The sequence below is a fragment of the Molossus molossus genome, unplaced genomic scaffold (assembly GCF_014108415.1).
Source record: "Molossus molossus isolate mMolMol1 unplaced genomic scaffold, mMolMol1.p scaffold_m16_p_4, whole genome shotgun sequence".
Classification (NCBI taxonomy): Eukaryota; Metazoa; Chordata; class Mammalia; order Chiroptera; family Molossidae; genus Molossus; species Molossus molossus.
This window is the reverse complement of record NW_023425377.1, coordinates 83,733,409-83,760,778: the sequence shown is the minus strand read 5'-3', so window position 1 is coordinate 83,760,778 and position 27,370 is coordinate 83,733,409. Positions and strand designations below refer to the sequence as shown.

Genomic DNA, 27,370 nt, shown 5'->3' with positions numbered 1-27,370 from the left:
GTCCAGAAAGACCTGGGTTCGGTTCCCGCTAAGGGCACGGACCTCAGTTGCAGTTTGTCCCCAGCCCTGGTTGGGTTGTGTGGGTGGCAGTCACTTGATGTGTCCCTTTCACATCAATGTTTCTCTTTCTCTCTCTCTCTCTCTCTCTTCCTCTCTCTCCCTCCCACTCTATCTGAACAAAAAATGGAAAAATGTCCTTAGGTGGGGATTAAAAAAAAACAAACGGTGCTCAAGTGACTAGACATACATGTAGGAAAATTAATTAGAAGCTTGACCACTAACTATCACATACCATCCACAGACATGAATACAAGACGGATCTAGACTTAAGGGTAAAGCTAACACCATAAAGCTTTTAGTAGAAAACATAAAAGAATATCTTCATGACTTAGGATAGGCACCAGTTTCTTGAGCCACAGAAAATAGCAAGAAAAAAGTTATAAATTAGACCTCACCAAAATTAAAAGCACCTGCTTATCAGAAGATAACATAAAGATAACAGATAAGCAAGCCACAAACTGGGAAACATACTTACAAAACCTGCATCTGACAAAAGACAAGTATCCAGGGTAAAGAATTTCTGTAACTCAACAATAAAAACACAAACAATACACCCAGACGATGGAAAATTACTCAGCAATAAAAGGGAATGAACTATGAAGTCACAAAAGGTAGAACTCTGAATGCATACTGCTAAGTGAAAAGCCAATCTGAAAAGGCTGTATACTCTGATCCCAACCGTATGACGTTCTGGAAAAAGACAAAACTAAAGAGACAGTAAAAAGGCCAGGGGTTGGAGAGGGGGGAGGATGCAAGATTTTCAGAAAGTGAAACTGTTCTGTAAAGTACTCTAATAGTGGGTACATGTCATTGTACTTTGTCAAAACCCATAGAATATGCTACATAAAGAATGAGCAGTAATGTAAGCTATGACTTCAGTTAATATGTCAACATTGGCTTCTCAATTTTAACAAATGTACCAGAGTAATACAAGATATTAACAATGGGGGAAATGGGAGGGGAGACTGTTCTTTCTTCTCAAGTTTTTATAAACCTAAAACTGCTCTTTAAAAGGTTTATTAAAAGTGTATTTTTTAAAAAACAATAAGCCAAATTATTCTATGTGGGCAAAAGATGTGTCCAGATACTTCATGAAGGAAATATACATAAAGGACTTAAGCACTTGAAAAAGTGCTTAACATCATCAGTCATCAGGGAAATGCAAATTAAAACCACAAGATACGGCCTGGCCGGTGTGGCTCTGGTTGAGCATCGACCCGTGCACTAAGAGGTTGCAGGTTCGATTCCCAGTCAAGGCACATGCCCAGACCGTGGACCAAATTCCCAGTGGGTGGCATTCTCTCTCATCGATGTTTCTGTCTCTTTCTCTCCTTCTCCCTTCCTCTCTTTCAAAAATCAATAAAGAAAAAATAATTTAATAAAGAAAACTGAGTAACCTTCTTAAAAAAAAAACACACAAGATACCATCATCACCCACCAGAATCGCTAAGGTTTAAAAGACTGACACCCCCACAGATCGGCATGGCTGACGGACAACTGGGACTCTTAACTATCTGTGGGAGGACAAAGTGGGTACAATCACTCTGGGAAAGGCCTGGCAGTTCCTATAAACACATATAAGACAGAGATACAGAGAACAGACTGGTGGATGTCGGAGGGGAGCAGGGATGAAAAAGGTGAGGATTAAGAAGTACAAATTGGTAGTTACAAAATAGTCACGGGATATAAAGTACAGCCTAGGGAATACAGTCAATAATACTGTAATAACTATGGTGGGTGCTTGAAATATCTGGGGAAACACTTTGTAAAATATATGTTTGCCTCGCCGCTATGCTGTACCTTAAACATACAAAATTATGTTGAATACAAACCGTAACTGAAAGAAAAATATTTATTTTTAAATCCTCACCTGAGGATATTTTTCCATTTATTTTCAGAGAGGGAGGGATATAGAGAGAGAAACACCAATGTAAGAGAGACACATCAATTGGTTGCCCTCTGCACGACTTCAACCAGGGCCGGGAATGAACCACAACCGAAGTACGTGCCCTTGACCAGAATTGAACCCAAGACACTTTGGTTCGAGGGCCAATGCTCTAACCACTGAACCAAATAGGCCAGGGCGAAAGACAATTTTTTTGAAAATTAAACATGTATATACCTACTTATCACACAACAATTCTACTCGTAGGTGTTTACCCGAGAGAAAAACAAACCCACAGAAAGATTTGCAGAATCTTCAGAGCAGTTTTATTCATAATAGCCAAAAACTGGAAGCAGCTCAAGCACCTGTCAACAGAATGGACCGATGCTGTTACACTGCATTTGGGAATACTACTCAGCAATAAAAGGAACAAATTACTAATACAACATGGGCTGAATCTTAGTAAAACTGCTGAGTTCCTTTTTTTTCCCCCTTTATTGATTTTTAGAGAGAGGGGAACAGAAAGAGAGAGAGAGATAGAAACATTGATGAGAGAGAACACTGATTGGCCGCCTCCTGCATGCCCCCCAGAGGTGATTGGGCCCACAACCTGGGCTTGTGCCCTGACCAGGAATCAAACCGGCGACCTGTTGGTACATGGGTCGATGCTCAACCACTGAGCCTCACCAGCCGGGCTGTGCTGAGTTTCTATAAGCCTTGTTCAAAAGATTAAAAATTGTGCAACACCATTTATATGGAGTCCCAGAACAGGGGAGTCCCAGATTTTCTTTTTTTAATGAGAACACTGGTTCTGGGAGGGTGGAGGTGGAGACTGACTAGGCAGGAATATGAAGGAACTTTTTGGATTTGATGGTAAATATTCTATTTTTTGGTACGGGTTTGGGTTACATAGGTGTATGCATTTGTTGAAACTCAAGGGAATGTATTTGATTCATGCATTTCAGTGTGCACATTTAATATGTGAAATTTACATTAAACACTCAGAAACTAATATTTACCTCCCGTTAATGATGTATGTGTGCTTGTATTTGGAAGGAAATGCAATGATGTCAGTAATGCACTTAGAAATATACCAGAAACAGGTGGGTGAAAGGGTGAACAGAAGGATGGATGTAGACAGAGCTATATAAAGTAAGTACAATAAAATCCTTGTTGGGTACACAGGTTCAAACCATAAAAATTATTTTAACTTCCCTATATATCTGAAATGTTTCATAATGAAATATCAGGACAAGACTTTAAGTAAATTGAATCTAAATAGTTTAAATTCTAACATGACATACAATACAATACCACCAGGCTTTGTAGACAAATAGAGAAAGGTAAAGCAGGTGAAATTTAATAGCAAACCAAACCTGGATACCCAAAGCAAGGTGTCCCACCTTAACGATCTCTTCTGGAATCCACTCTGTGTCTAATTTTTCTTGGCATGCTCTCTCATTCCCCTTTGTCAATGATTTAAATGGTAAAAATAGTGAATGTAAAACTTCTCAGCCATCCCGTGCCAGGCTTCTGTTAACTGTTTGGTTAATACCACAGCCATACAGTATTCCAAAAACACTCCAGTACTGACTACTATTCAGCTCGCTGCCGACTACGATTTCTGTGTGACCCTCTTTGGTCAAATCATTCATTCATCAAAAAACGATGCGGCACTTGTTCCGTGCTCTGGCCTCAGGAGGCTCGGGCTCTGGTGCGGAAGCAGAGCTGTAAACATCCAGTGCAGGGTGAGGGAAGGCCGGGCGGCTGGGGGCAGGGACTCTGGGAAGGGAAGGTTCCCTGAAGGCAGTGCCTGCACTGGGTCTGGAACAGTGAACTGGCATTACAGTGAGTGGCAAACAGAAAAAAGACACCACGAAGTTTACAGTATGTTACCCCAATAATAGTTCATTTCTATCGTGTGCCAAACTGGACTCCCCACATCTATGTCAACTTTCAACGTGTAAGATGTGGTACAATTTTCACTATTTTACAGATGAGGTTAAAGTTTAGAATAGGTAACTTGCTGCCCACCACAGTTCAACAGGCAACCTCAGGTTTGAACCCATGTAATTACTACATAGCCCATACCTGTAATTGCAACATTATCCTTCTCAACCACATTTTTGTGAATATTTTTGAGCCTTCTATCTCATTGACAGTAAATATCACCCACTAACACTGGCCGTTTTGGCTTACCTGGTTAAGTCCAAGGAAATGACAGGAACCTGAGTAGACATGTTATCTCCACGTGTAGTAAAACACCCACTTCTATAGCCTCATGAAACTTCCTCAAGTCTTGCTGGTCCCGGGACAAATTATAACAAGATGGACGGTTAGAATAGGAACTTGGCAGTCAAAATTCCAGACCCAAGTAGGCATCCCCACCCTACATGACATCTACCCGCCTCACCTGCTGCAAACCTACCTGATCGACTGACAACACTGCTGCGGGCAACACTGACTTTGGGTCCCACGCACTTAGGATTGTCAGTGTGTGCTGAACCAAGTGCAGAGCCCAGGAAAGGGGCACCCCCAACTCAGCTTTCCTCTGGTTTCCCATCCTCTTTCCTATTTCCACCATCTCCGACGTCCTGCCCCGTGCTCTCTCCCTGAGGGCGGCTCTGACCGTAAGGCAGAGAGCAGTCTGGGACCACTGACACCAGAAGGACTGGGCCCAGACAGGGAAGACCAATTAGATGCAGGTACTTTTAGTGACTGCTTGTATCTCAACAGAACAACCCCTAGACCAACCCAGGCCACTGTAGGCAAGCCCTCTCCCTCTGCACTGGGCACACACACACACGAGCACTGCACCGCACCCACACTCTTGGAAAAATCACCACGAGAAAACAGAGGTGGTAGACATGCCCCATGCCATCCCACATCCCACTCAGACACCTGAATTGCTCTCTGTGTAATCCAGTACCTGACCAGACACGGACACAGGCCAGGCTGCCCGGTCCATGCATGTCTGCAGCATCACCCGAGTTGGGGCATGCAGGCTGCTCCCAGGCCCTGCACTGGTGGCACCTGGGACCAGGCACCACCTCCCTCGGTCATTCTTCTGTCCCTGCAGAGGAACACCACAAAAGACCCCAAGCTGCTTCAGTTAGTCTCCATGTTGTTTTATTTATTTATTTTTTTACAAAAATCCAATGTCAGACCATTGTGCTCATGACTGGAAAGGGGTGGGGTGGATGTGACATGGCATGGATATCCGAGAGCTTCCTCCTTCAATGTATCATTTCAAACCAGGAGGCCCTGAGCACACAGGCAGGCGGCTACTGAAGAGATTACTCCTATCTGCACGGACAGAACCGTGACCCAGCGTGCAGGCCCTGCTGGAGGTGCAGCCCACACCGGACAGACCACGGCCATAGGTGCACACACGCAGAGGCCTGACGAGCACCTTGGGAGGCTCTCACTTGAGGATAACCTCAGGTGAAGAGCAAACTGGCTAGCTGGACAGCGAGGATGTCCTGGGCCCTGGAGCAAAGACTAGGTAACCCGGTGTCACCTTCAACAACTGAGGAAACCCACGCAGATCTTCAAAGGTGTTTTGTGTTTTAGGCGAGTCACAGGTGGTGTGGGCGACATCAGGTTTCCCAAGGTGACTGACCAGCACTGAAGGCATTCTGAGCAAGGAGCAGGGCTTCTCCCCAAGCCACCTTGCAAAACCAGCAGCCATTCTCCAGGGCACCCAACCAAGCAATCTGAAAGGTCCAAATGCCCTGCTTCTTGCTACGGAGGAGTGTCCTTTAAGAACACACCTGTTTTCCAAAAATGTCCACCAGAGCCTGCTGTTTGGGGTCCTTCATATCAGTGTCCATTCAGGTCCAAATAAACCTGTCCTTATGTGAAGCTCTGACCTCACAACCTTGCCTACAGCACACTCTGATGTTCTCCAGCATCTCAGACCACTCAGCTACCAGTTCCAACAGGCTTCAGGACCCTACTGGGTCTCAGGCTTCAGGGACTTCTGGCTCCACTGAAGGGCGTCCTAACACTGACGGCTCATTTCCACCAGGCCCCACTGAAAGGCAGTTTATTAGTTCCTCACATTAAAATAATCAAGATAAAAATAGCAGCCACATACACAGCTCAAAACACCACACTCTTTGGCTTCCCAGAGGGAAGAAGGCTACTACTAAAAAGAATATAGTCAGAAGTCAAGGAAAGGGTGTTAGAAAGTTAGGATGCAGGGAGTCTGGACCCTTTGCTGGGTTGCTGAGAAGCGTAACTCAATTTCCTAGGTAGCAGCTCCAGCACGAGAAGATGCCAGTGAGGACCCCTGCAGAATACCATTCGTCCTGGGAGCAGCCCTGGTCCTGTTTGCCCACAAGAAGTCCCTTAGGTCAAGCTAGCCCTACAGCTGGGTGGTACCTACAGGACAGAGCCTGGCTTCAAAATGATACTTGAAGAGAACCCACTGGTATAGGCAGGTCACAGGAGAACATCCCACAAGAAGGAGAAGCACAGGATGCCAAGGTCTAAGGAAGACGGAGCTGGTTTAAGGCATGTGCATGGCCTGGACAGACCTGAGCTTTTGTTCTGTTGCAGAAAACCAGTCCAGAAAAACGGTAGAAATCATAGGCTAAATCCCTGCCAAACGCCACCAACACCCTCTTCAGTTCTCCTACTGCCACCACCACCAAAAGAAATTAGCTTATTTCCCTCTGAGCCCAGGGACTAGAAATGTAAACCCGAGAGGAATGTGGTGATGGGGTGAAATCTCAGGCTAGATTCAAGCTGAACACAACAGACCACATCCTCCCACTGTTCTGGACACACCAAACCTGAGGATGTCCTGAAACAACCGGGTATCGGGGATCCAAAAACTACAGGTAAATTATGGAGTAGGTCCAGACAAAGATGGAGGGGAAGGTGAATTTCACCAAGGTATTTATCCCAAGGCAGGTGCCTTGTGTAAGACTTACCGGCCAGCCGGGTGGGGAGCCGCAAAGGACGCTCACTTGCCCCAAGTACCAGAGAGAAGGGCCACCAGCAGACCACACCTGGGAGTGCCGCCTGCCAGTTTTCTGTTCTCTTAAGCCTGAAGCCAAAGCAAGTTTTTAAAAGGAGGGCTGGACAAAAGAGCCATCTGGGAGTGCTGCCTTCGGGTCTGCTTCCCTCCTCATTCTCTGGTCCCAACAGGGATAATCCTGAGACAGCATGACCTAGCGATGCTGGGTCCAGCACAAGGAAGCTCCCTAAGGACTCCAGTGAGAGGAGACAAGAGTTACGGATGGCTGGTGGCAGCAGAAAGGAAGAAGGAACAAGCCCACAGGTCTCATCTCATCCAGGGCCCATAAGGCCAGCCCGGCCCTTTTGTTTCTGCACAAAGATGCCCTTGGGAGGATGGGGGTGATCCTTAAGGATGAGCTGGATACCATAAGGCCAGGATCCATCTCCAGCAAAAGAGAGAACACAGGAGCCTTGGTGGGTGCCTCACTTTGTGAGATAGGCAGAAATTTCAACTTCCCCCCAAATATATATATGTATATGTATGTGAGTGTGTGCATATATATGTATATATGTATACACACACATATATGTATATATACACACATATGTATATAAATAAGCCTTGAATGGCAAATCTGAAATTTTTTAAATAATAGTAGTAGTTGTCACTGGATTTAAAAACCACAAACCAGCGGTCCTGGGTATTGGACTGTGTGAGTGGCTCTCCCGAGCCCCATGTCCTCAGTGTAAGCTATCAGTCAGTGCCCTATGCAGGGAACCCCAGTGTCCTCTGGCCAGGTTCCAGGCCCAGTGTGGCCAACTTCAAGAGAAAGGCAACTATTTCCTTTCCACTCTTCCTGCCATCTCCTCCCAGAAGAGGGTCCAAGCCACCCACCCAGTGGATGTCCCTGGGGTCCTTCAGTGTCTGGGAGCTGTAGGAGCTGCCTCCCTCTCTGCTCGTCCTTCCCCAAACCTACAAAGCCCCTAGATGAACTTGAAGCACTTGGTCTTGTCGTGGGGCAGGCGGGTCTTGAAGAGCACAGAGTCCACCCTGAACTGAGTGTACAGTAGGGGCATGTAGCCATACACCTTGACAAAGAAGTTGATACATTTGTGCCGCTCGTGAAAGTGGGAATCATCATGGGACAGGGCCTGAGGGCATCCTGGGCATCGGAAAGTCCACCGTGAGGTCACCTAGGAACAGAAAGAAGGAGCAGAGAGTGAGGATCACAGGTGCTCATACTGACAGAAAGCCCGCAGCTTAACCAATCTGATGCTTCCGCTTCTACAGTAAGGACACAGAGCTTAGACAGCTACACTCAGAGCGAGTCAGGGCCAGTGCCCAGGCCACCTGCCTGCCACAGATGTGTCTACGTCATTAGTAAGGGGGCTCTCACCAAACAGCCTGAACTTAATAGGTATCAGAAGCCTGGAAATGTTTAGTGTTACCTGTCTCAGTAAACGCCTCTAGTATTCATCTCGGTTGCACAGCAAAAAGTATACAGTTGTTTTATCAATGTTTTTAACAGCAAAATACTGGAAAACTACCCATCAAAGGGGGACTAGTTAAATAATTATAAAATATTACACATCCATTAAAAAATGTTTAAGAAAATTGCCCTGGCCTGTTTCGCGCAGTGGTTAGAGCATCAGCCCACAGACCAATGAGTCGTGGGTTCGATTCCAGTCAAGGGCACGTACCTTGGTTGCGATTCATCCCCGGCCCAGGTTGGGGTTGTGCGGGAGGCAGCCACTCAATGTGTCTCTTTTACATCAATGTTTCTCTCTCTCTCTCTTCCTCTCTCCCCTCTCACTCTATCTGAACAAAAAGTAGAAAAATGTCCTCAGGTGAGGATAAAAAAAAAAGAAAAAGAAAATTATATTTAAAGACATGAGAAAGTGGTTCTATTACAGTTCAGTAGTTATTATTAGGAAATTTCATGCAATCAGAAAAGTAAGGAAAATAAGGTAGCAGCTTTCACTACCAACAGTGTGGCCAACCAAATAACGTAAAACCCCTCAGCACAGAGCACCTGGAAAAAACAGAATAAAATACATGAACCACCCCTTTAAATATATGTCTGAGCTTGTAATAAAAAATAAAATCCTTAGAGGCCACAAGAATGAAAAAGCCTGAATCTAGCGAGGCAGCCGGGAGCACGGGTCTTCACCAGGCTCCGGAGGCAAGAGCCATGAGATCAGACTGAAGACTGCTTGAAACTCTGGGACTCACCAGCGGCCCCACAAGGAGAGATGGTGAGAAAGTGTTTTCTTCCCTGCCTTGGCTCTAAGCAGAGAAGGAAACGGCACCTCTGAGAACGCACAACCACAGGCTGGCCCTCACACCTCTGAGGCTGGCACTTATGTTGCTGTCTGTCCAGACAACCCTAGGATGCTAGCTTAGCTCACACAGGTCTCAAGTGGACAGTGACCACAGTAGAAGAAAATGCAAATCCTCTCAGGTGTCCATTCAGACCTCAGAGAAACACCACAAGTTAAATCCCAAAGTACATAATCTCACATTCAAAAGTCACAACACAGGACTGAGCCACATGGGGAAGAAATCTGCAGAAACAAACCACAGACTCACAAAACACTGCAAAATAGCAGGGTTATCAGACAGTGACTATAACAATAAATGTGTGTAATATCACGATGCGATTTTGAAAGATTTCTGAAAGTTCAATGGAAGAAACAAGGAACTATCAAAAAAGTCCTAGCGCATATGCAAAGGAACCAAACAGAATAACAGAAATTAAAAGTATATTGAAGACTTCCGGTCAAGATGGCGGCGTAGGTAAATGCGGTACTGTCCTCCCACAACCACATCAAAGTTACAACTGAACTACAGAACAACCATCATTCAAAACCGCCTGAAATCAAGCTGAATGGAAGTCCTACAACTACGGAATTAAAGCAGCAGCCACATCAAGACTGGTAGGAGGGGCGGAGGCGCGAGGGGTGGAGGCGGATGGGCTGGTCCCACACCCAAGTGTGGCGGATAAAAATCAGGAGGCTCCCTCAGCCAGGAAGGTCCTCCCTGAGGACTGAGGGGTCCCCATCCCACACCAGGCACCCCGCTCAGGGTCCAGTGCCAGGAAGAGAATCCCCATAACTTCTGGCTGGAAAAACCAGCCAGAACTGAGGCTCAGGGAAGCTGAGGCAGTTGGAGCCCCAGGCAGCTCCTTAAAGGGCCTGCGCGCAGACTTATCGGACTCTCTCCCTCTCAGCTTGGAGGGGAGGCAGCTCGAGGGGCGCCAGAGACATACAGGGAAGAACTGAGCTGTTTGGCACTGGAGCGAGGGCTGGAGAGGGGGCTTTCTCCGGGACAAATGCGCTGTCAGAGACCTTTGTTCCTTTGGTGAGCCCTTCCCGGGGGCGGCAGACAGAAGCCATATCTGAGACTCCAGCAACCTGGCTCACACTGGTAGCCCCGCCCTGGTGACTCCCTGAGGCCCCACCCCGCCCAACTTTCAGGCCCACCCAAGCTGTTGCCGCTTGCTTAACCATAGGATTGGCCTGTCTTGGATCCTGCTTCAGGTTTTTCCTAAATTCTTTCAAACAAGCAGCATCTAGTCTCAGCAAGCCCCATACCTCCCGTTAAGTAATACACAGAAACAAACACAGGGAGGCAGCCAAAATGAGAAGACAAAGAAACAGGTCCCAAATGAAAGAACAGAACAAAACCCTAAGAAAAGAACTAAGCAAAATGGAGATAAGCAACTTAACAGATGCTGAGTTCAAAATACTGCTCATAAGGATGCTCAATGAACTCAGTGAGGGCCTCAAGAGCATAAAAAAGGACCAGTCAGAAATGATCGCTGCACAGTCAGAAATGAAGGAGGCATTAACTGAAATAAAGAATAATTTACACAGATTCAATAGTAGAGTACGTAAATCCAAGAAGCACACCATCGATTTGGAATATAAGGAAGCAAAAAACACCTAATCAGAACAGCAAAAAGAAAAAAGAACTCAAAATAATGAGGATAGTGTAAGGAGCCTCTGGGATAACTTCAAGCGTGCCAACATTCGCATCTTGGTGGTGCCAGAAGGAGAAGAGCGAGAACAAGAAATTGAAAACGTGTTTGAAACAATCATGGCAGAAAACTTTCCTAACTTGGTGAAGGAAACAGACATACAAGTCCAGGAAGCACAGAGAGTCCCAAACAAGATGAACCCCAAGAGGCCCACACCAAGACACATCATCATCAAAATGCAAAAGGTTCAAGACAAAGAGAGAATCTTAAAAGCAGCAAGGGAAAGGCAGCTTGTTACCTACAAGGGAGTTCCCATAAGGCTGTCAGCTGATTTCTCAAAAGAAACTTTGCAGGCCAGAAGGGAGTGGCAAGAAATATTCAGAGTGATGAAAAGCAAGAACCTACAACCAAAATTACTCTATCCCGCAAAGCTGGACAAAATGGCAATGAATACATATCTATCAACAATGGAATCTACAGACAAAATGAACAGGCAGAACAGAAACATTCTCATAGATACAGAGAACATTTTGTTGGTTGCCAGATGGGAGGGGGGTTGGGGGAATGGGTGAAAAAGGTGAAGGGATTAAGAAGTACAAAATCATTGCTTGACTGACAAACCTCAAAGGGAAAGGGGTTGGGAGGGTGGGAAGAAATAAACCAAAGAACTTATATGCATAACCAATGGACACAGACAATAGTGTGGGAAAAGGCGGGAGGGGGGCAGGAGTGGGGAAGAGGGGGTCAATGGGGGGAAAATGAGGAACATCTGTAATACATTCTACATTCAACAATAAAGGTTTAAAAATAAAAGAATACACACACACACACAAAGTATATTGAATTAAATCAGACACTCAACTGATAGGTATGAAGAAAATGTTAGTGATGGAAAGTATACTAAAATTAATACCCAAAATGGAAAATATCGACAAAAAGCTTTAACAAATACAAAAGCAAGATTAAGAGACATGGAGAAGTGATACTGGATGGTTCCATGTATTAAAATTTGAGACAGGCAAAGTGATCTTGGAACAGATAAGACATTGACTTCCTTTCCTTCTCCCAGCTGAACTCCCTCTGCTCAGAGCTGTGCCTCCTGCCTCCTGGGACCCAGCATGCTCTTCACCTTGCCCCACCTCGGGTGCAGAGGGTGTGGAAGAACCACCTGTTCTCAGGAAGATTGCCTACTCACCCTCATCAGAGAGCCCTCTGCCTCCGGGCATCCAGCTTTATGTATGCCTGAGGCTGGGAAGTTCAGGTGCAGAAGTGAGAGCTAAGGGCCACCAGAGGGCAGACCCAGAAAGCTGGTAGAAACTAACAGTTGGCCAGATCAGAACAGAACTTGCCACAGTGCCCACAGCAGAACACACAGTCTCCCCCTCCCACCCTGTGTGCTGGGCAATAAGAGGCTTTGGAATCTTGCGCTTGCTATGCCTGGTTCTGTTCAAGCTCACTTGTGGAACTTGTTTTGTATTTATCTCTGCTGATAGATGGCCAAGCATTGGCTTGAAGGCAGCTCACGGGTGGCTCCTCTAACCTCTCTAGTTAGTGGGAATGTAGGTAAGGGAATTGCAGGGACTAGATCAGTCTGGGGCTTCATGTGTCTGCTGCAGACTCTCCATGGTCCAGTGGTCCCTGCCAGGTCCGGAGCCTCTCTACAGGCTTCACTAGGAGGGCAGCATAACTGTCTGGCCTCATTCCCATGCACAGCCTGTGCCCTGGGTGTGGACTAGTCATGCAGAACAGTCAGCTCCTCATGCTCCAGCCAGCCTTTCAGCCCCAGAGAACATGGAATGTGGTCCGAGAATGTGGAAACTTAGAATTGAGGGCCCACAGTTGCTCACATATGGCTCTGTGTTATATTTTATATTATTCTGCTACCTGATCATTCTAGTTTTTAAAAACTGAGTAAAAACTAAGGAAATCCAAATGAAGGATGGACTTTAGTACTACGGTGTATCGCCCTGGCCGGTTTGGCTCAGCAGTTGGAGCGTCGGCCTGCGGTACAGAGAGACCCGGTTTCGGTTCCCGCTAAGGGCACGTACCTCGGTTGCAGTTTGTCCCCAGCCCTGGTTGGTCGTGCAGATGGCAGCCACTCGATGTGTCCCTTCACATCGATGTTTCTCTCTCTCTCTCTCTCTCTCACCTCTCTCTCTCACTCTCTCCCCCCCCACCCCTACCCCCGCTCTATCTGAACAAAAAATGGAAAAATGTCCTTGGGTGAGGATAAAAAATAAAATAAAATAAAATAAATAGTACTACGGTGTATCAATATTGGTTCATTAATTGGGACCAGTGTACCATACCAATATAAGATGTTAATAACAGGGAACGGCAGGGGGTAGACAGGAAATCTGTACTCTCTTCACAACTGTCTGTAAATCTAAAATGACTGTAATACAAAAAGCTTATTTCAAAAGTAAGCCACAGAGGGGGATGTCAATGGGGGAGTAGGAGGGATATTTGTAATACTTTCAAAAATAAAGATATATATATATATATATAAATATATAAACATATAAATATATATATATATATATATAAAATAAAAAGTAAGCCACAGTGTTTAGGGATCGATGCTTAGAGTGATAAAAGTATAAAAGAAAACAATGGTGAGGTCCGGCGGTGTGGCTCAGTGGTTGAGCATCGACCCATGCACCAAGAGGTCACTGGTTCGATTCCAGTCAGGGCACGTGTCCAGGTTGTGGGCCCGATCCCCAGTGGGGGGCATGCAGGAGGTGGCCAAACGATGTTCTCTCTCATCGATGTTTCTATCTCTTTCTCTCTCTCACTTCCTCTCTCTCTAAAATCAATAAAAGAAAAAGAAAAAAATTTAAAACATAATGGTGTGAACCACTAAATGCATGATACTGACTGCATTAGTTACCTAGGGTTACTGAAACAAATTAACCACAAACTTAGTGACTGAAAGAAAAAAAAAACATTGCCCTGGCCAATTTGGCTCGGCGGTTAGAGCATCAGCCTGTGGACCAGAGAGTCCCAGGTTTGGTTCCCACTAAGCGTATGTACCTTGTTTGCAGTTTGTCCCCGCCCCGGTTGGGGTTGTGTGGGTGGCAGCCAGTCGATGTGTCTCTCTCACATGGATGTTTCTCTCTCTCCCCCCCCCCACTCTATCTGAAGATTAATGCAAATGAAAAGAAAAAAAAAAACCATTTATTCTCTCACAGTTCTGGAGGCTACAAGTCTGAAGTCAAGGTGCAGCAAGTCCATCCTCTCTCTGAAGGCTTAGGGAACAATCCATTCTGTGCCCCTCTCTCAGTTCTGGTGTTGCCAGCAATCCTCGGCTTGTAAAATGACTGCCGATGCAGCAATATTATAACATTACTGTCTACAGTCATTATATTGTGCATTAGATCTCTATGGCTTATTTACCACTCATTATAAGTTTGTACCCTTAAACCACCTCAATCTTATCCCTAAAATCCTTATTCTCCATAAAGCCTATTTACATCCTAGATCTCTTTCCTCCTTGAAAAGATAATATTACAATATTCAAAGCAACAAGATAAATTAATTCCTTGTTCTTTAGTCAGTATTGTTAAGATACTAACATTACTGAAAGAACACTGCTAATCATAAAAACCAATTGACCTTTCTAATTTTAACATGGGATAGAACCGTTCTACAGTGAAATTTTGAAGTATTTAAAGCACAAAAATTTACTATTTTAGAACACAAAATAATACATATATCTGATACTATAAGTAAGTTAATAACCCTGGCTGGTTTGGCTCAGCAGTTAGAGTGTCGGTCTGCAGACCAGAGAGTCCCGGATTCGGTTCTCGCTAAGGGCATGTACCTCAGTTGTAGTTTGTCCCTAGCCCCAGTTGGGGCTGTGTGGGTGGCAACCAGTCAATGTGTCTCTCTCACATCAATGTTTCTCTCTCTCTCTTCCTCCTTCTCTCCCTCCCACTCTATCTGAAGATAAATGCAAAAATGTCCTCGGGTAAGGATAAAAAATAAAATAAAATTAGGTAAGTTAATTAAAATATTTAGTTCAAACTGGTTCTATACTGTGAAGTACATAATTGGACTCAGAATATGAAGACATTCTTAATTTACTGAGCCTTTGATTTTAAAAAGGTCATTCTAATCTTGAATTGAACTCCTTTTATATTCCCGTAAGATTAGAAAGTTCACAGAGAATAATTATTTCTTAAGTTTTCACTTGGTAAGAAGTATGTATACCATGTGTAAATTATTTCTATCACACTCTCTGCACTGAAGAGACAGTTTAGCTAAATGAAACAGTGGCCTAATAATATAGACAAATACACTGTAATGAAGATGAAAAATGCACCATGTCTGTAAGAGCTTCAGGTGGTGGTGATATTGTTTGGTACCTAATCGCTCAGAGACTTAAAGTTTCCATGGATGTCCCTGACCTACCAGGGAGGTATAAGTGGAAGCACACATTTTGGCTGAAGTCCATTCCCTGGCTACATCACAAAGGATAAATAAAAAATAGAAAATTTCACCAATCACTAATTTATTTCTAAGACCTTGCCTCCCTGGCCTTAAAGTTTGCAAAGAAGTCTGCCTTTCATTGTTTTCTATCAGACCTACCACTGTAGTTGGCAAACATACTACTTTTACTGAAGTAACTGTTATCATTCACAGTTTAAAAAACCCACACAAGCCCTGGCCGGTTTGGTTCAGCAGTTGGAGCGTTGGCCTGCGGACCAGAGAGTCCAGGGTTCGGTTCCTGCTAGGGGCATGTACCAAAAAAAAAAAAAAAAAAAAACCACACAATTGAGCACATTATTTTGCTAATTCTTCTTTTGTGAGGCTTTAGCAGAAGGCTCAGGGACAGAAGAAACTACAGGGTAACCAGGAGTTGCTATAACCCTGAGCCATACTTGGAAAAAGGTATGCTAGGTATAAATGGATGCACACGGCCCCCAAATGCTTTTCTCTCTTGTGGTGGTGGTGGTGGTGGTTTTACATAACCTTTTTTTATTGTTGACAGTATTACAGCTGTCCCCCATTTCTCCCCAACTTGCCCTCTGCACCTAGCCCCCACTTGTTACCCTTCGTCGCATGGACCCAATGTCCTTTGGTTACAATGCTTCCCACCAAAGGTGTGATTTGATTAATGTTATTAGTGCAGGCTTCCATTACTTATCTAGAACTTACCTTCAAAATGTAAGAATGAAAAATGCACCCAATTATTATATATTCATGGCACTAATGATATTGATAAAGGTAACTTATTTTATAAATTAAATAATCTGCCTTTTAAACAGAAACACAAATATGGCCTTAGTTTGTTTCTAAGGGCACCAGGTGTGATTCTACTGCATAAATACTGATAGAGCATAGTCATGAACACTACAAATGTGAACTGACACAGATTCCCTAGTATTGATCATTGCAAGGCCCTTACCAGGCGTACCCTAGCCCTCCCCAGGAGGGCTCTCGCTTGTCTGAAGCTCTGCAATGATATCAGAAAGGGTGATGAAACCGGTTTCTCTGTGTACTAAGCATGAAATTGGTATATTCTGGTCAAATCTATTCAGCAACTCAGTGACAAAAGCAAAACTCAAATTTCTAGAATTCTGAGGGCACTTTTGTTTCATTGATTGAGAGAGAGAGAGAGAAAGACATTGATGTGAGAGAAACACATCAACTGGTTGCCTCCCACTAAACCCCGACCATGGCCAGGACAAACCACAACCGAGGAATGTGCCCTTGCTGGATATCAAACCCTCAACTCATTGGTCCACAGGCCAACACTCCAACTACTGAGCCAAACAGGCCAGGACTATTCTTTTTTCTTTTTAAGTAAATACCTTATATCGCACTTACTATGTGCCAGGCACTATTGTTAGAGCTTTACATAATTTATCTCAGAAATTCTTAAATGTCTGTGCCATGGATTCCCTTCCACTCTAGTTTGGCAATCTGGTGAAGCCTGTAGACTCCACCTCAGAATGTTTTTAAATGCATAAAATAAACTACATGAGATCACAAAGGAAACGAGTTGTACTGAAATATTACTGAAATACAGTACTGTTTGTGTTCTTTTATAAATGCATCAGGTAACAAGATCTAAGAGTTAGTAAGTACCAAAATTTCAAAGCAGTGATGAACACAAATGACACTTGGAGATGTGGCAGCAAATGGAACCTGAAGATGTCTGTGACTTCCACTGGCAACAAAGCAGTTACTGCAAAGGCTTTTACGAACTGTAGCCTGTTTCACAACTGACGAAAATGCTGAATTCAAATTAGAGATTAGTAAAAATTAAAGATGTAACATGTTTCCAAGTTCCAAACCCTGTGAGTTCTATCCATTTTATGTCTTAGGAATGAAGACATAAAATGCGCCCCTGTATTAACTCATTTAACCTTAAGACAATCCATTTCTAAGTGATGGTATCACTATCCCCAATTTACAGACAAGGACTCTGAGGTAGGGTTACTACACTACTGCAAACTAAGTGAATTCAGTATGCATGCACCCCCGGGCCCATCAGCAGGGGAACTCTCACCTTGATAGGAGGTTTCCGAGTGATGTGGGAGACAAGGAAGTTCATGGCAATGTCCTCACAGTTGATATACTCATCCACCATATCTCGGATGGCCTGGGGCATCACGTAGGAATACAGGTAGGCATAATACTGTCAGGCATAGAAAAAAAGTCACACACTCTGTCAGAGCCACACTTCTTTGGCTTTCATCAAAAATATGCGTGGATCTAGGGGCTATTAGGAAGTGGGGAGAGGGGGGTAGCAATCCTGGCATTTAGAGAGTTGGGGCCAAGGATGCTTAACACCCTGCAAGGCAGATCTTCTGCAATGAATAATTATCACCCCCTATGAGAATCACAATTTCATTTATCTCCTTGGTACCCCATTGATTTTACAACAATATAAGGATTTGTCAAATCAGGTCAAACTCTGGTTCAGTTGAACAACATTCTATCTCTGACAATGGCAATATGGGATAAACGAGGGTGAGAGCCTGGTTAGCTTCTCAGACTTCTCATTGAGTCACTGAGCCATGAAATATCCAATCCCCCAGTGCCTCACTCATAGGCTCTAGAATCTGATCACTTCTCACCACTGCCACTGGCCACCCTGCTCCACGCCACCATCATCTCTTGCCTGGATTACTCATGCTGTCTAGCTTCTCTGCTGCCTGTTTTCTTCCCTACAGTCCATTATCTGCACAGCAGAGTGATCATGTTAAAACAAGTCACTCCTTTATTCTAAACCAGCAATTTTCAACCAGTGTGCCACAAAAAAATTTTAAAACAGGCAATACCTGACTACTTAGTCAGGGGCACTGACTGCTTTTCCTTTAGGTTGTCAAGTAAAAAAATGACAACCAACACAACAAAAGCTGTCTGGTGAGGATAAATCAAAATTATACCTATTTTTCTGTCCAACTGACAAAAAATATAACATTTTATGGTGTGTCGCAGATTTTTAATAATTAGTTAATGTGTGCCATGAGATGAAAAAGGTTGAAAATCGATGCTCTAACCTCAATGGCTTCCCGTCTCATTCACAATAAAAGCCTAAATTCGGAAATATCCTGCGAGGCCCGCAAAATGGTATGCTGAAGCTGGCTCTTACCTGCTCATGCATACTGACTGCTAAATTTTCAGAAAGTTTGTGAGACAATTTAGGAATTTTGTGAGCTTGTTAAGAAAAATAGCCATTATTAAAAATATAATTACACAAACTTAAAGTTAAGTAAGTTATATTTTTTAAAAAACTAAAGCTCATCACTTCTTAATTAACTTGCTATGTTCTACTATTATTCATTAAGTTTTACTGTTATCTTGAGGTTATTTATCTATATGGTGAAAATACTATACAACAATGTACAAATGCTCATCCCTTCCCAACTCCATGTTCAGTGACTTGTGTCGGTAACTTGAAATCAGCCGTGGTAAGAATATTTACACTCCAGAAATGGGCAAATGTTAACTGTGATGTGTTGTAATATGGTGATGATGAATGAATAGGTGAGGTGCCAAATAAAACTGACTTATGTATTTTATTACTTTAAATATAAAAACTATGTAGTGAAAAAAATGAACATAAAATCTTTGTAGTAGTACACAGTGGTTTGCTGGTTTGGTGGCAAAGTACCTAAGAGATGGTGAACTTAAGAGATAAATTATATATTTTTCTTTTAGATGATTAAAAGTTGTTGATCCTTTAATAGCCAGTGGCTATCATTAGCATGCTAATAAGAAAATATTTATTAAACATATCCATATCCTCATCAAGTGAAAGGTGAAATTATAAGAACTGCCTTTAAGAAATGGAGAAGCCATTATGAAAAACAAATGTTTAGAAGTATTTTCACTATTATGTGATTTTTGATGCCAAAAATAATTTATGAAAATCTATAAATGTTTTTATATCTATACATTTTAAAAACATAGGCAAAAACTTCTATAATCTGTTAAAAAATCTCCTAAATGAAAAGTTACAATGAAGTTAGAACCTACTCTAAAATATAACAATGTAACACTTTCTCATTAGTTTGCTAAAATACTGAATGGCATCTTTTAAGATGCAAGTTCTAGTCAATTTCAGCAACCTGCTACCAAATTGGTAGATAAGTATCAAGACTTAGTAAGCCCAGCAATAAGGTATTTCTCCCAGGAACAGTGATTAAAACCAAGTATCAAAAATATGCTTAATTTAGAAATAGATCTCTGACTTACCATAACACACAGTATCAAATCAAAAATTTCAAAAATAATAAGCAATATTCAATCACATTGCTTTCACTAAAATTTAAGAATTTAGTGAGAATACTTTGAAACTATTTCATCTTTATCCAAACCTTACAAAAATTTCTATAAATATGATAGTACAATATATAAATATAATTCATAAATAAATATACATATTTGTGAGGTACAGGTTCAAAATTTTTGATAGACACAATCATAAAATTTGATTGCTCCACTAGAGGGTATTATGCTAAGAGAAAGACAAACACCATATGATTTCACTTATATGTGAAACCTATAAAACAAACAAACAAAACAGAAACTGAATCATAGATACAGAGAACATACTGATGGTTGCCAGATGGGAGGGGTGTTGGGTGAATAAGGTGAAGAGATTAAGAAATACTAATTCGGCCCTGGCCAATTTGGCTCAGCGGTTAGAGCACTGGCCTGTGGTCCGGAGAGACCCGGGTTCGGTTCCCGCTAAGGGCACGTACTTCGGTTGCAGTTTGTCCCCGGCCCTGGTTGGTCGTGCGGGTGGCAGCCACTCAATGTGTCCCTTCACATCGATGTTTCTCTCTCTCTCTCCCTTCCTCTCTCTCCCTCCCACTCTATCTGTACAAAAAATGGGAAAATATCCTCGGATGAAGATGATAAAAAAAAAAAAAAAGAAATACTAATTCGCAGTTACAGATTAGTCACAGGGATGTACAGTACAGCATAGGGAATACAGTCAATAACACTGTAATAACTATGTATGATGTGAGGTGGATACTAAACTTATGAGGGTGATCACTTCGTAAATTATATAAATCTCTAACCACTTTGTGTATACTTGAAACTAATATAATATTAAATGTCAATTGTAATTGAAAAAAATTGCTCCAGATTAGGCAAAGCCCAACTTAATTGCTTTCAAGGATCAAACATGTAAGGCAAATAAATAAGTGACATATTAAAGAAATGGGTGTGAGCCCTGGCCGGTTTGGCTCAGCGTTTAGAGCGTTGGCCTGTGGTCCAGAGAGACCTGGGTTTGGTTCTCGCTAAGGGCTTGTACTTGGGTTGCAGTTTGTCCCCGGCCCTGGTTGGGTCATGCAGGTGGCAACCACTCGATGTGTCCCTTTCACGTCGATGTTTCTCTCTCTCTCTCTCTCTTCCTCTCTCTCCCTCCCACTCTATTTGAACAAAAAATGGAAAAATATCCTTGGGTGAGGATTAAAAAAAAGAGAAATGTGTGTGAGAAAAATAAAGAGCTGTAGGGCAGATAAGCACATACATGCTCATGTACTGGGAACAGCAGCTACATGGCTCCGGCCAGTTGGTGCCAGGAAGAAACACTGCCCTGTATGACCTGATCATCATTTTCATTAAAGTTCAGATCTTTTTGAAAAATAACATTTCTGTAAGCCACAGAAAGCTTGGGGGCTGCTAGTTTGTAACCTCTGCTCTATATTTTTAAATAGAAAAAATAACCTAAGTTGTATTAAGTAAGTTATGTATTACTTGAAAGTAAAGCAATTGGCTATTGTAACTTTTAAAGAGCAGAGAACATGAGAAGGCAGACTTTTCAGAAGATAGATAAAATCTCAAGGTATGAGCAGACATTGCTAATTGGTGGCTCTTTCTCAGATGACCAGTGTGAAAATAAATGACTCCCAGTAACGTGTTGTTTTTCAGCCAGATGCTCTCTAATCCTACTTGCAATCCCCAGCCCAAACAAAGTCCATCCAAGTTTGGCAAATAAGCACAAGGGCAAGGTTCAAAAATGAAATTAGCATATGAGTTTCACACATTACACTTTAAAAAGAAAAAACAGCTGAAAGTTTAATGACTTCTTAGGCTGGTTCAAAATGTCCCTAGTAAGATAACTTTCAAGGTTCTATTTGAGATGATTTGCAAGATGCCATCACTGAGATATGAAATATGTGTGGCACAGAAGAGTTGAGGGAATTGAAGAGGGGTGGGAGGTCATGAGCTTTTGAGGGGAAAATTCAGTTTGAAGTACCAGAGCGACATACAGGGGATATCCTAAAAACATTTAAATATACGAGTACAGATCTCAAGAAAGAGCCAAGGCTGAAATATAGACACAGAAACCACCAGCTTATAGGTGCTAAGAAAAGCCACAAGACCTGGAGAGTACGACAGAATGTCAAGGAAAGCACAAAGTAAGAAGAGCACAGATGACGCTGGAACCCTGAGACACATCAACATTTTGGAGAAGACAGTGTGGTGGGTGGGTCTCCCCAGGGGTAATGAAGTCACACAGAATGACAGACAGCATGGAGTGGAGATTAGGATGATGGGCCAGGTGCCAACATCTCTGATGACCATGAGGGAATGATTACAAGGTTAGCGGATGGCAACAAGACAGATGCCAACAAGACAGATGCCATGAGCCTCAAGTGAGATTTGATATGACAGCTGAAAATTGTCTACAGTGTCATTAAGCAGTGAAAATAGTTCTCTATGTCTTCCCTGCTCCAAAGTACAAATCTGGGGAGATGAGTAGCCTCAATCCCTGTTCGTGGAAGAAATACAGGAACAGGCTAAAGGGGAAGGACTGTCCTCAGAAAAAAGTCAGGTTTCACTCAGGCCAAGAAGATAGAGGAGGTGTTCTGTGGGGTGCAGGTGATTTGGTTATCCCAGAATAGGGATTCTCCAAAGCCCAGAGGGAGGACCTGGGAGGCAAGATACAGAGCAGCACTATTCAACAGAAATATAACGTGAGTCACATACGTCATTTTCACTTTCCTAGTAGCCACATTTTTCAAAGCAAAAAGAAATAGTAACATTAATTAGTAATATATTTTACTTAACTCAGGGTATCCAAAATAACTGCATTTTAGCATGCAATCAATAGAAAAAATTATTAAGCTAACTTGCCTTTCTTTCACGCTAAGTTTTAAAACTCTGGTGTGTACTTAACACTACAGCACATCTCAATACTGACTTGCCACATTTCAAGTGCTCAAAAGCCACACGTGGCCAGTGGCTACTTTATAGAACAGATGAGAAACAGAAGCTGAATCAGGACAGGTAAAACTTTTTTTAAAAGGCCCTGGCCAGTTTGGCTCAGCGGTTAGAGCATTGGCCTGCGGTCCAGAGAGACCCAGGTTCGGTTCCCGCTAAGGGCACGTACCTTGGTTGCAGTTTGTCCCCGCCCTGGCTGGGTCATGCGGGAAGCAGCCACTCGATGTGTCCCTTTCACATCGATGTTTCTCTCTCTCTCTCTCTCTCTCTCTCTCTCTCTCTCTCTCTCCCTCCCTCCCTCCCTCCCTCCCTCCCTCCCACTCTATCTGAACAAAAAAAAAATAGAAAAATGTCCTCAGGTGAGGATAAAAAAATAAATTGTTTTAAATAACAGTTTAGCAATAACAATACAGGAGAGGAGTAACAACTGGGGGGTTTGCATTTTGGATAGTCAATGAAAATCGGGATGTGAGACATAGTGAAGGTTATAGGCTTGTGGTGGGTCTTGGGAGAGTGGCAGCTAGCCTGAGTCAGCAGAGTGCCCAGGCTCAGCCCTCTGCTGGCTAGGCCCTATCTGGAATAGCAATGTTGACACTTGATGGTAGTCTAGCACAATGTTCTCCGTTTTACAGAGGGAGAGGTAAGGCCCAGAAAGATGAACTTATTTTCCTAATGGCCTACATGCAATTGTATAGGCAGCTTTCTCATCCTGACTTTTTATTTCAGTTGCTCTAAGTGTCTTAATCAGTGTCTTTAAAAACAGAAATAACTTATTTCTAGTTTAGAAGGGACAAACAAGCATCACTAGGAGAACTAGGGCAGCATTCCACTACCACATAAAGGCTCAACTCTTACCAAGTGCATGCCCTTCTTACCAAACATTTTCTTACCTTGTGAAAAAAGGCAGCACCTGTCAGCACCATGGACAGCTCACAGGAGTAGTTGGAGTTGTAGAGCCAGGACTGATGAGGGATGTCCCACGCATGGTAACGGCCAGGGAAACCCACAATACGGTCCCGTGCTTCTCTCCACACCCTCAAAAACACAAGTATAAGATTATCAGAAATGTTTAAAATTACTGCCTATATATTACAGGCTCTGGTTCCTAGGCTGTTACATTTTTTTCCTTTGTTTGTGTTTCTTGTTTGTTTTGTTAATCCTCACCGCAAGGTTTTTTTCCATTGATTTTTAGGGAGAGTGGAAGGAAGGAAGAGAGGGAGGGGAAGGGAGAGAAACATCGATGTGAGAGAGATACATTGTTTGGTTGCCTCCTGCATGCACCCCAACCAGGGCCAAGGATCAAAACATGCCCTTGACCAGGAATTGAACCCGCAACCCTTCGGTGCACGGGCCAATGCTTTATACTTGTCGGTTATTATAAATAATGCTGATATGAACATTCATGTATTGCTTTTTGCATGGACATATGTTTTCAATTCTCTTGGGTCCACTTTGTTTTATCTGTTCCTTAAGAACATGTTTGCTTCTCTCTTTGCTATATGAGCTGAAGTTAGCCAAGAGCCATATTACCTTTTGCCAGAGAGAGGAATTGTTGTTATACCTGCCCTTTAATTTTAACCTAGGTCTGTTTCATTCCCACTCAGGTGAAATAAGAAAACTGTATAAATTAATAAGAGAGAGCTTTTAGATCAAAGGATGCCCAAACGAATGAAAAAAGAGACAGGGTGATAAAAGCTTAAAATGTACAGCCAAAGATAAGCTGGCAGTTCTATAACCAGGGGCTAAACCTCAAATTTTCAATGACTGTTAAGAGAGACATTAAAAGGCTTCCCATTATTCTCTCACCTCTTGAAAATCTGTTGACAATGGAAAAGGTGAAATGTCTCCTTAAATCAAGAGCCATGTAGCTCAGTTAGAGCATCATTCTGATATGCCAAGGTTGCAGGTTCAATCCCAGACAGGGCACATACAAGAATCAGCCATAAATGCATAAGTAAAAACAATAACAAATTGATGTTTCTCCCTCTCGAGTAAATTTAAAAAAAAAAAATCCATAGAGCTCAGCCAGCATGGCTCAGTTGTTGAGCGTCAACCCATGCACCAAGAGGTTGCCAGTTTGATTTTCAGTCAGGGCACATGCCCAGGTTGTGGGCTCAATCCCCGGTGGGGGGAATGTAGGAGGCAGCCAATCAATGTTTTCTCCCATCGATGTTTCTCTCTCTCTCTTCCTTCCTCTCTCTCTAACCATCAATAAAAAAAATAAATAAATAAAATAGAAAAGCCATAGAGCCCTGGACAGTTTGGCTCAGCAGTTAAAGTGTCGGCCTGCGGACCAAAGGGTCTCAGGTTCAATTCCTAGTCAAGGGCACATACCTGGATTGCATACCTGGATTGCAGGTTTGATCCTTCCTTCCTTCCTTCCTTCCTTCCTTCCTTCCTTCCTTCCTTCCTTCCCTCCCTCCCTCCCTCCCTCCTTCCCTCCTTCCTTCCTTCCTCCCTTCCTCCCTCCCACCTTCATTTATTTATTTTAGGTTTGATCCTTTACCCTGACCAATTGATGTGTCTCTCTCACATCAATATTTCTCTCTCTCTCCCTCCCTCCATCCCTTCCACTCTTTAAAATCTATTGAAAAAATCAGGTGAGGATTAACCAGAAAAAAAGAAAGCCACAGATAATAGCTGATGCTGCCAGCTATCTCAATAAGCTCCAAACTCATCAAAACAAGATCCCTTATCTAAATCATTCTTGGGATCTAGAAATGATCAGTAATTCTCCAGCTAACATCCCGCAACACTGTTTGCAGCTCCCAAGCATGCTCTAAACTGCACCATGCTCTATCAGATATACACCGCCACCATCAACGACGACAGTTGTGATGGCAGACCATTTCTGGAATCATCACATGGCTTTCCGCCTTTCATAACAACAGATAGAGAGAGCTGGCTATTTATTATCATGGTACAAAGGAACACACTCCATCCAGTTCAATGGGATTTTTATCACAGCTAACAATAGACTCTTGACTCAATAACATAGGAGGAGGAGGTCAAAGGAAATATGAGAGAGTTGGTTGGGGGAGAGAAAGAACAGATGTTCTGATTTTTCAGAAATGTGTCAAGTAATTGTCTATAGCTGGATCTGAGACAAATACAGCAATAAAGCTGCTGCTCTACTCATCTGAGCATCTGCACTTATCAACGTAAAGCAAAGAAAGCCTGAACACTGGGTAGGTCAGGTTTTTAGTGTATGGAACATAGCCTCAAAGAAGAGTTCTCCATCCAGGATCCATACTTAATTTGAAACAAGATCTCCAAGGAAATCTACCCCAGTGCTTCTCAAACTATCTGAGGTGAAGAAGTAATTTTCCCCTATTTACTGTGGATTAACACTTCTGTAAAATACAATAAAAATGAATTGCATGGTGCCTTAAATATGACACCAAAAGCACAAACAACCAAAGAAAACCGATAAACTGGACTTCATCAAAATGAAACTTTTGTACCATCAAGAAAGTGAAAAAACCCACAGAATGGGAGAAAATGTTTGCAAATCTCATCTCAAATAAGGGACTTGTATCTAGAATATATAGCAAATTCTTATATCTCAATAAAAAAAAAAAAAGACAAATAACCCAAATAAAAATAGGCAAAGGATTTGAATAGACATTTCTCCAAAGAAGATATATACAAATGGTCAATAAGTACATGAAAGAATGCTCAACATCATTAGTCACTAGGAAAACACAAATCAAAACTACGCTGAAATACCACTTCACAACCAGTAGGATAGTTATAAATAAAAAACACAGGTGTTGACAAGAATGTGGAGAAACTAGAACCCTTATATACTACTGATAGCAATATCAAATGGTGCAGCCACTTGGGAAAATAGTCTAGCAGTTCCTCAAAATGTTGAACAAAGAGTTACCATTAGATCCAGCAATTCCTGTCCTATGTATATGTCCAAAAGAAAGAAAATGTTCATATAAAAATTTGTTCATGAATGACATAGCAGCATTACTCACAATAGCCAAAAAGTAGAAATGACTCAAATGTCTATCAATGGATAGTTAAATAAACTGTGTATATTCATACAAAGTGAATGAAGTACTGCCCTGGCCGGTTTGGCTCAGCGGTTAGAGCGTCAGCCTGCGGTCCCGAGATACCAGGGTTCGGTTCACTCTAAGGGCACGTACCTTGGTTGCAGTTTGTCCCCAGCCCTGGTTGGGTCGTGCAGGTGGCAACCACTCGATGTGTCCCTTTCACATTGATGTTTCTCTCTCTCTCTCTCTCTCTCTCCCCCCCTCACTCTACCTCCCACTCTATCTGAACAAAAAATGGAAAAAATGTCCTCAGGTGAGGATAAAAACAAAACAAAGTGAATGAAGTACTGACACATGCTACAAAATGAATGAACCTTGAAAACACTATATTAAGTGAAAGAAATCAGTTACAAAAGGGCACATATTTTGCCATGGCTGGTGTGGCTCAGTTGGCTGAGCATCCTCCAGTATACCAAAAGGTGGCAGGTTCAATTCCCGGTCAAGGCACGTACCTAGGTTGCAGATTTGATTGCCAGTTGGGGTGTGTGTGTGAGGCAAGCAACTGATGTTTCTCTCTTTCCCTCCTCTCTCTAAAATCATGTAAAAAAAGGGGGGGGGGCTACATATTTTATGGTGCCATTTATATAAAATGTCCACAGCAGATGAATGGTTGTCTAGGGCTTAGAGGGATTGGAGGAAAATGCTAATGGGGACGGTTTCTTTTGGTGGTAATGAAGATTTCTAAAACAGATTGTGATGATCGTTGCAAAACTTTT

General features: G+C 42.8%; 1 protein-coding gene across 4 annotated transcripts in view; it reads right to left on the bottom strand.

The window, feature by feature from the left end:
- Window positions 1–4,126: 4,126 nt before the first annotated feature.
- Window positions 4,127–27,370, bottom strand: part of EXTL3 (exostosin like glycosyltransferase 3) — a 60,344-nt gene continuing 37,100 nt past the window's right edge. Inside the window, exons 4-7 of one of the 4 annotated variants that reach the window (XM_036239735.1) lie at window positions 23,481–23,625; window positions 17,411–17,539; window positions 8,003–8,107; window positions 4,127–4,247 (exon numbers count right to left, since the gene is read on the bottom strand). In XM_036239735.1, coding sequence (XP_036095628.1) covers window positions 4,149–4,247; window positions 8,003–8,107; window positions 17,411–17,539; window positions 23,481–23,625 — 478 coding nt within the window. In that variant the 3' untranslated portion in view covers window positions 4,127–4,148. Of the gene's footprint in view, window positions 4,248–7,554; window positions 8,108–16,978; window positions 17,136–17,410; window positions 17,540–23,480; window positions 23,626–27,370 lie in introns of those variants that run through there. The other 3 variants (XM_036239733.1, XM_036239732.1, XM_036239736.1) reach the window with 3 other exon arrangements.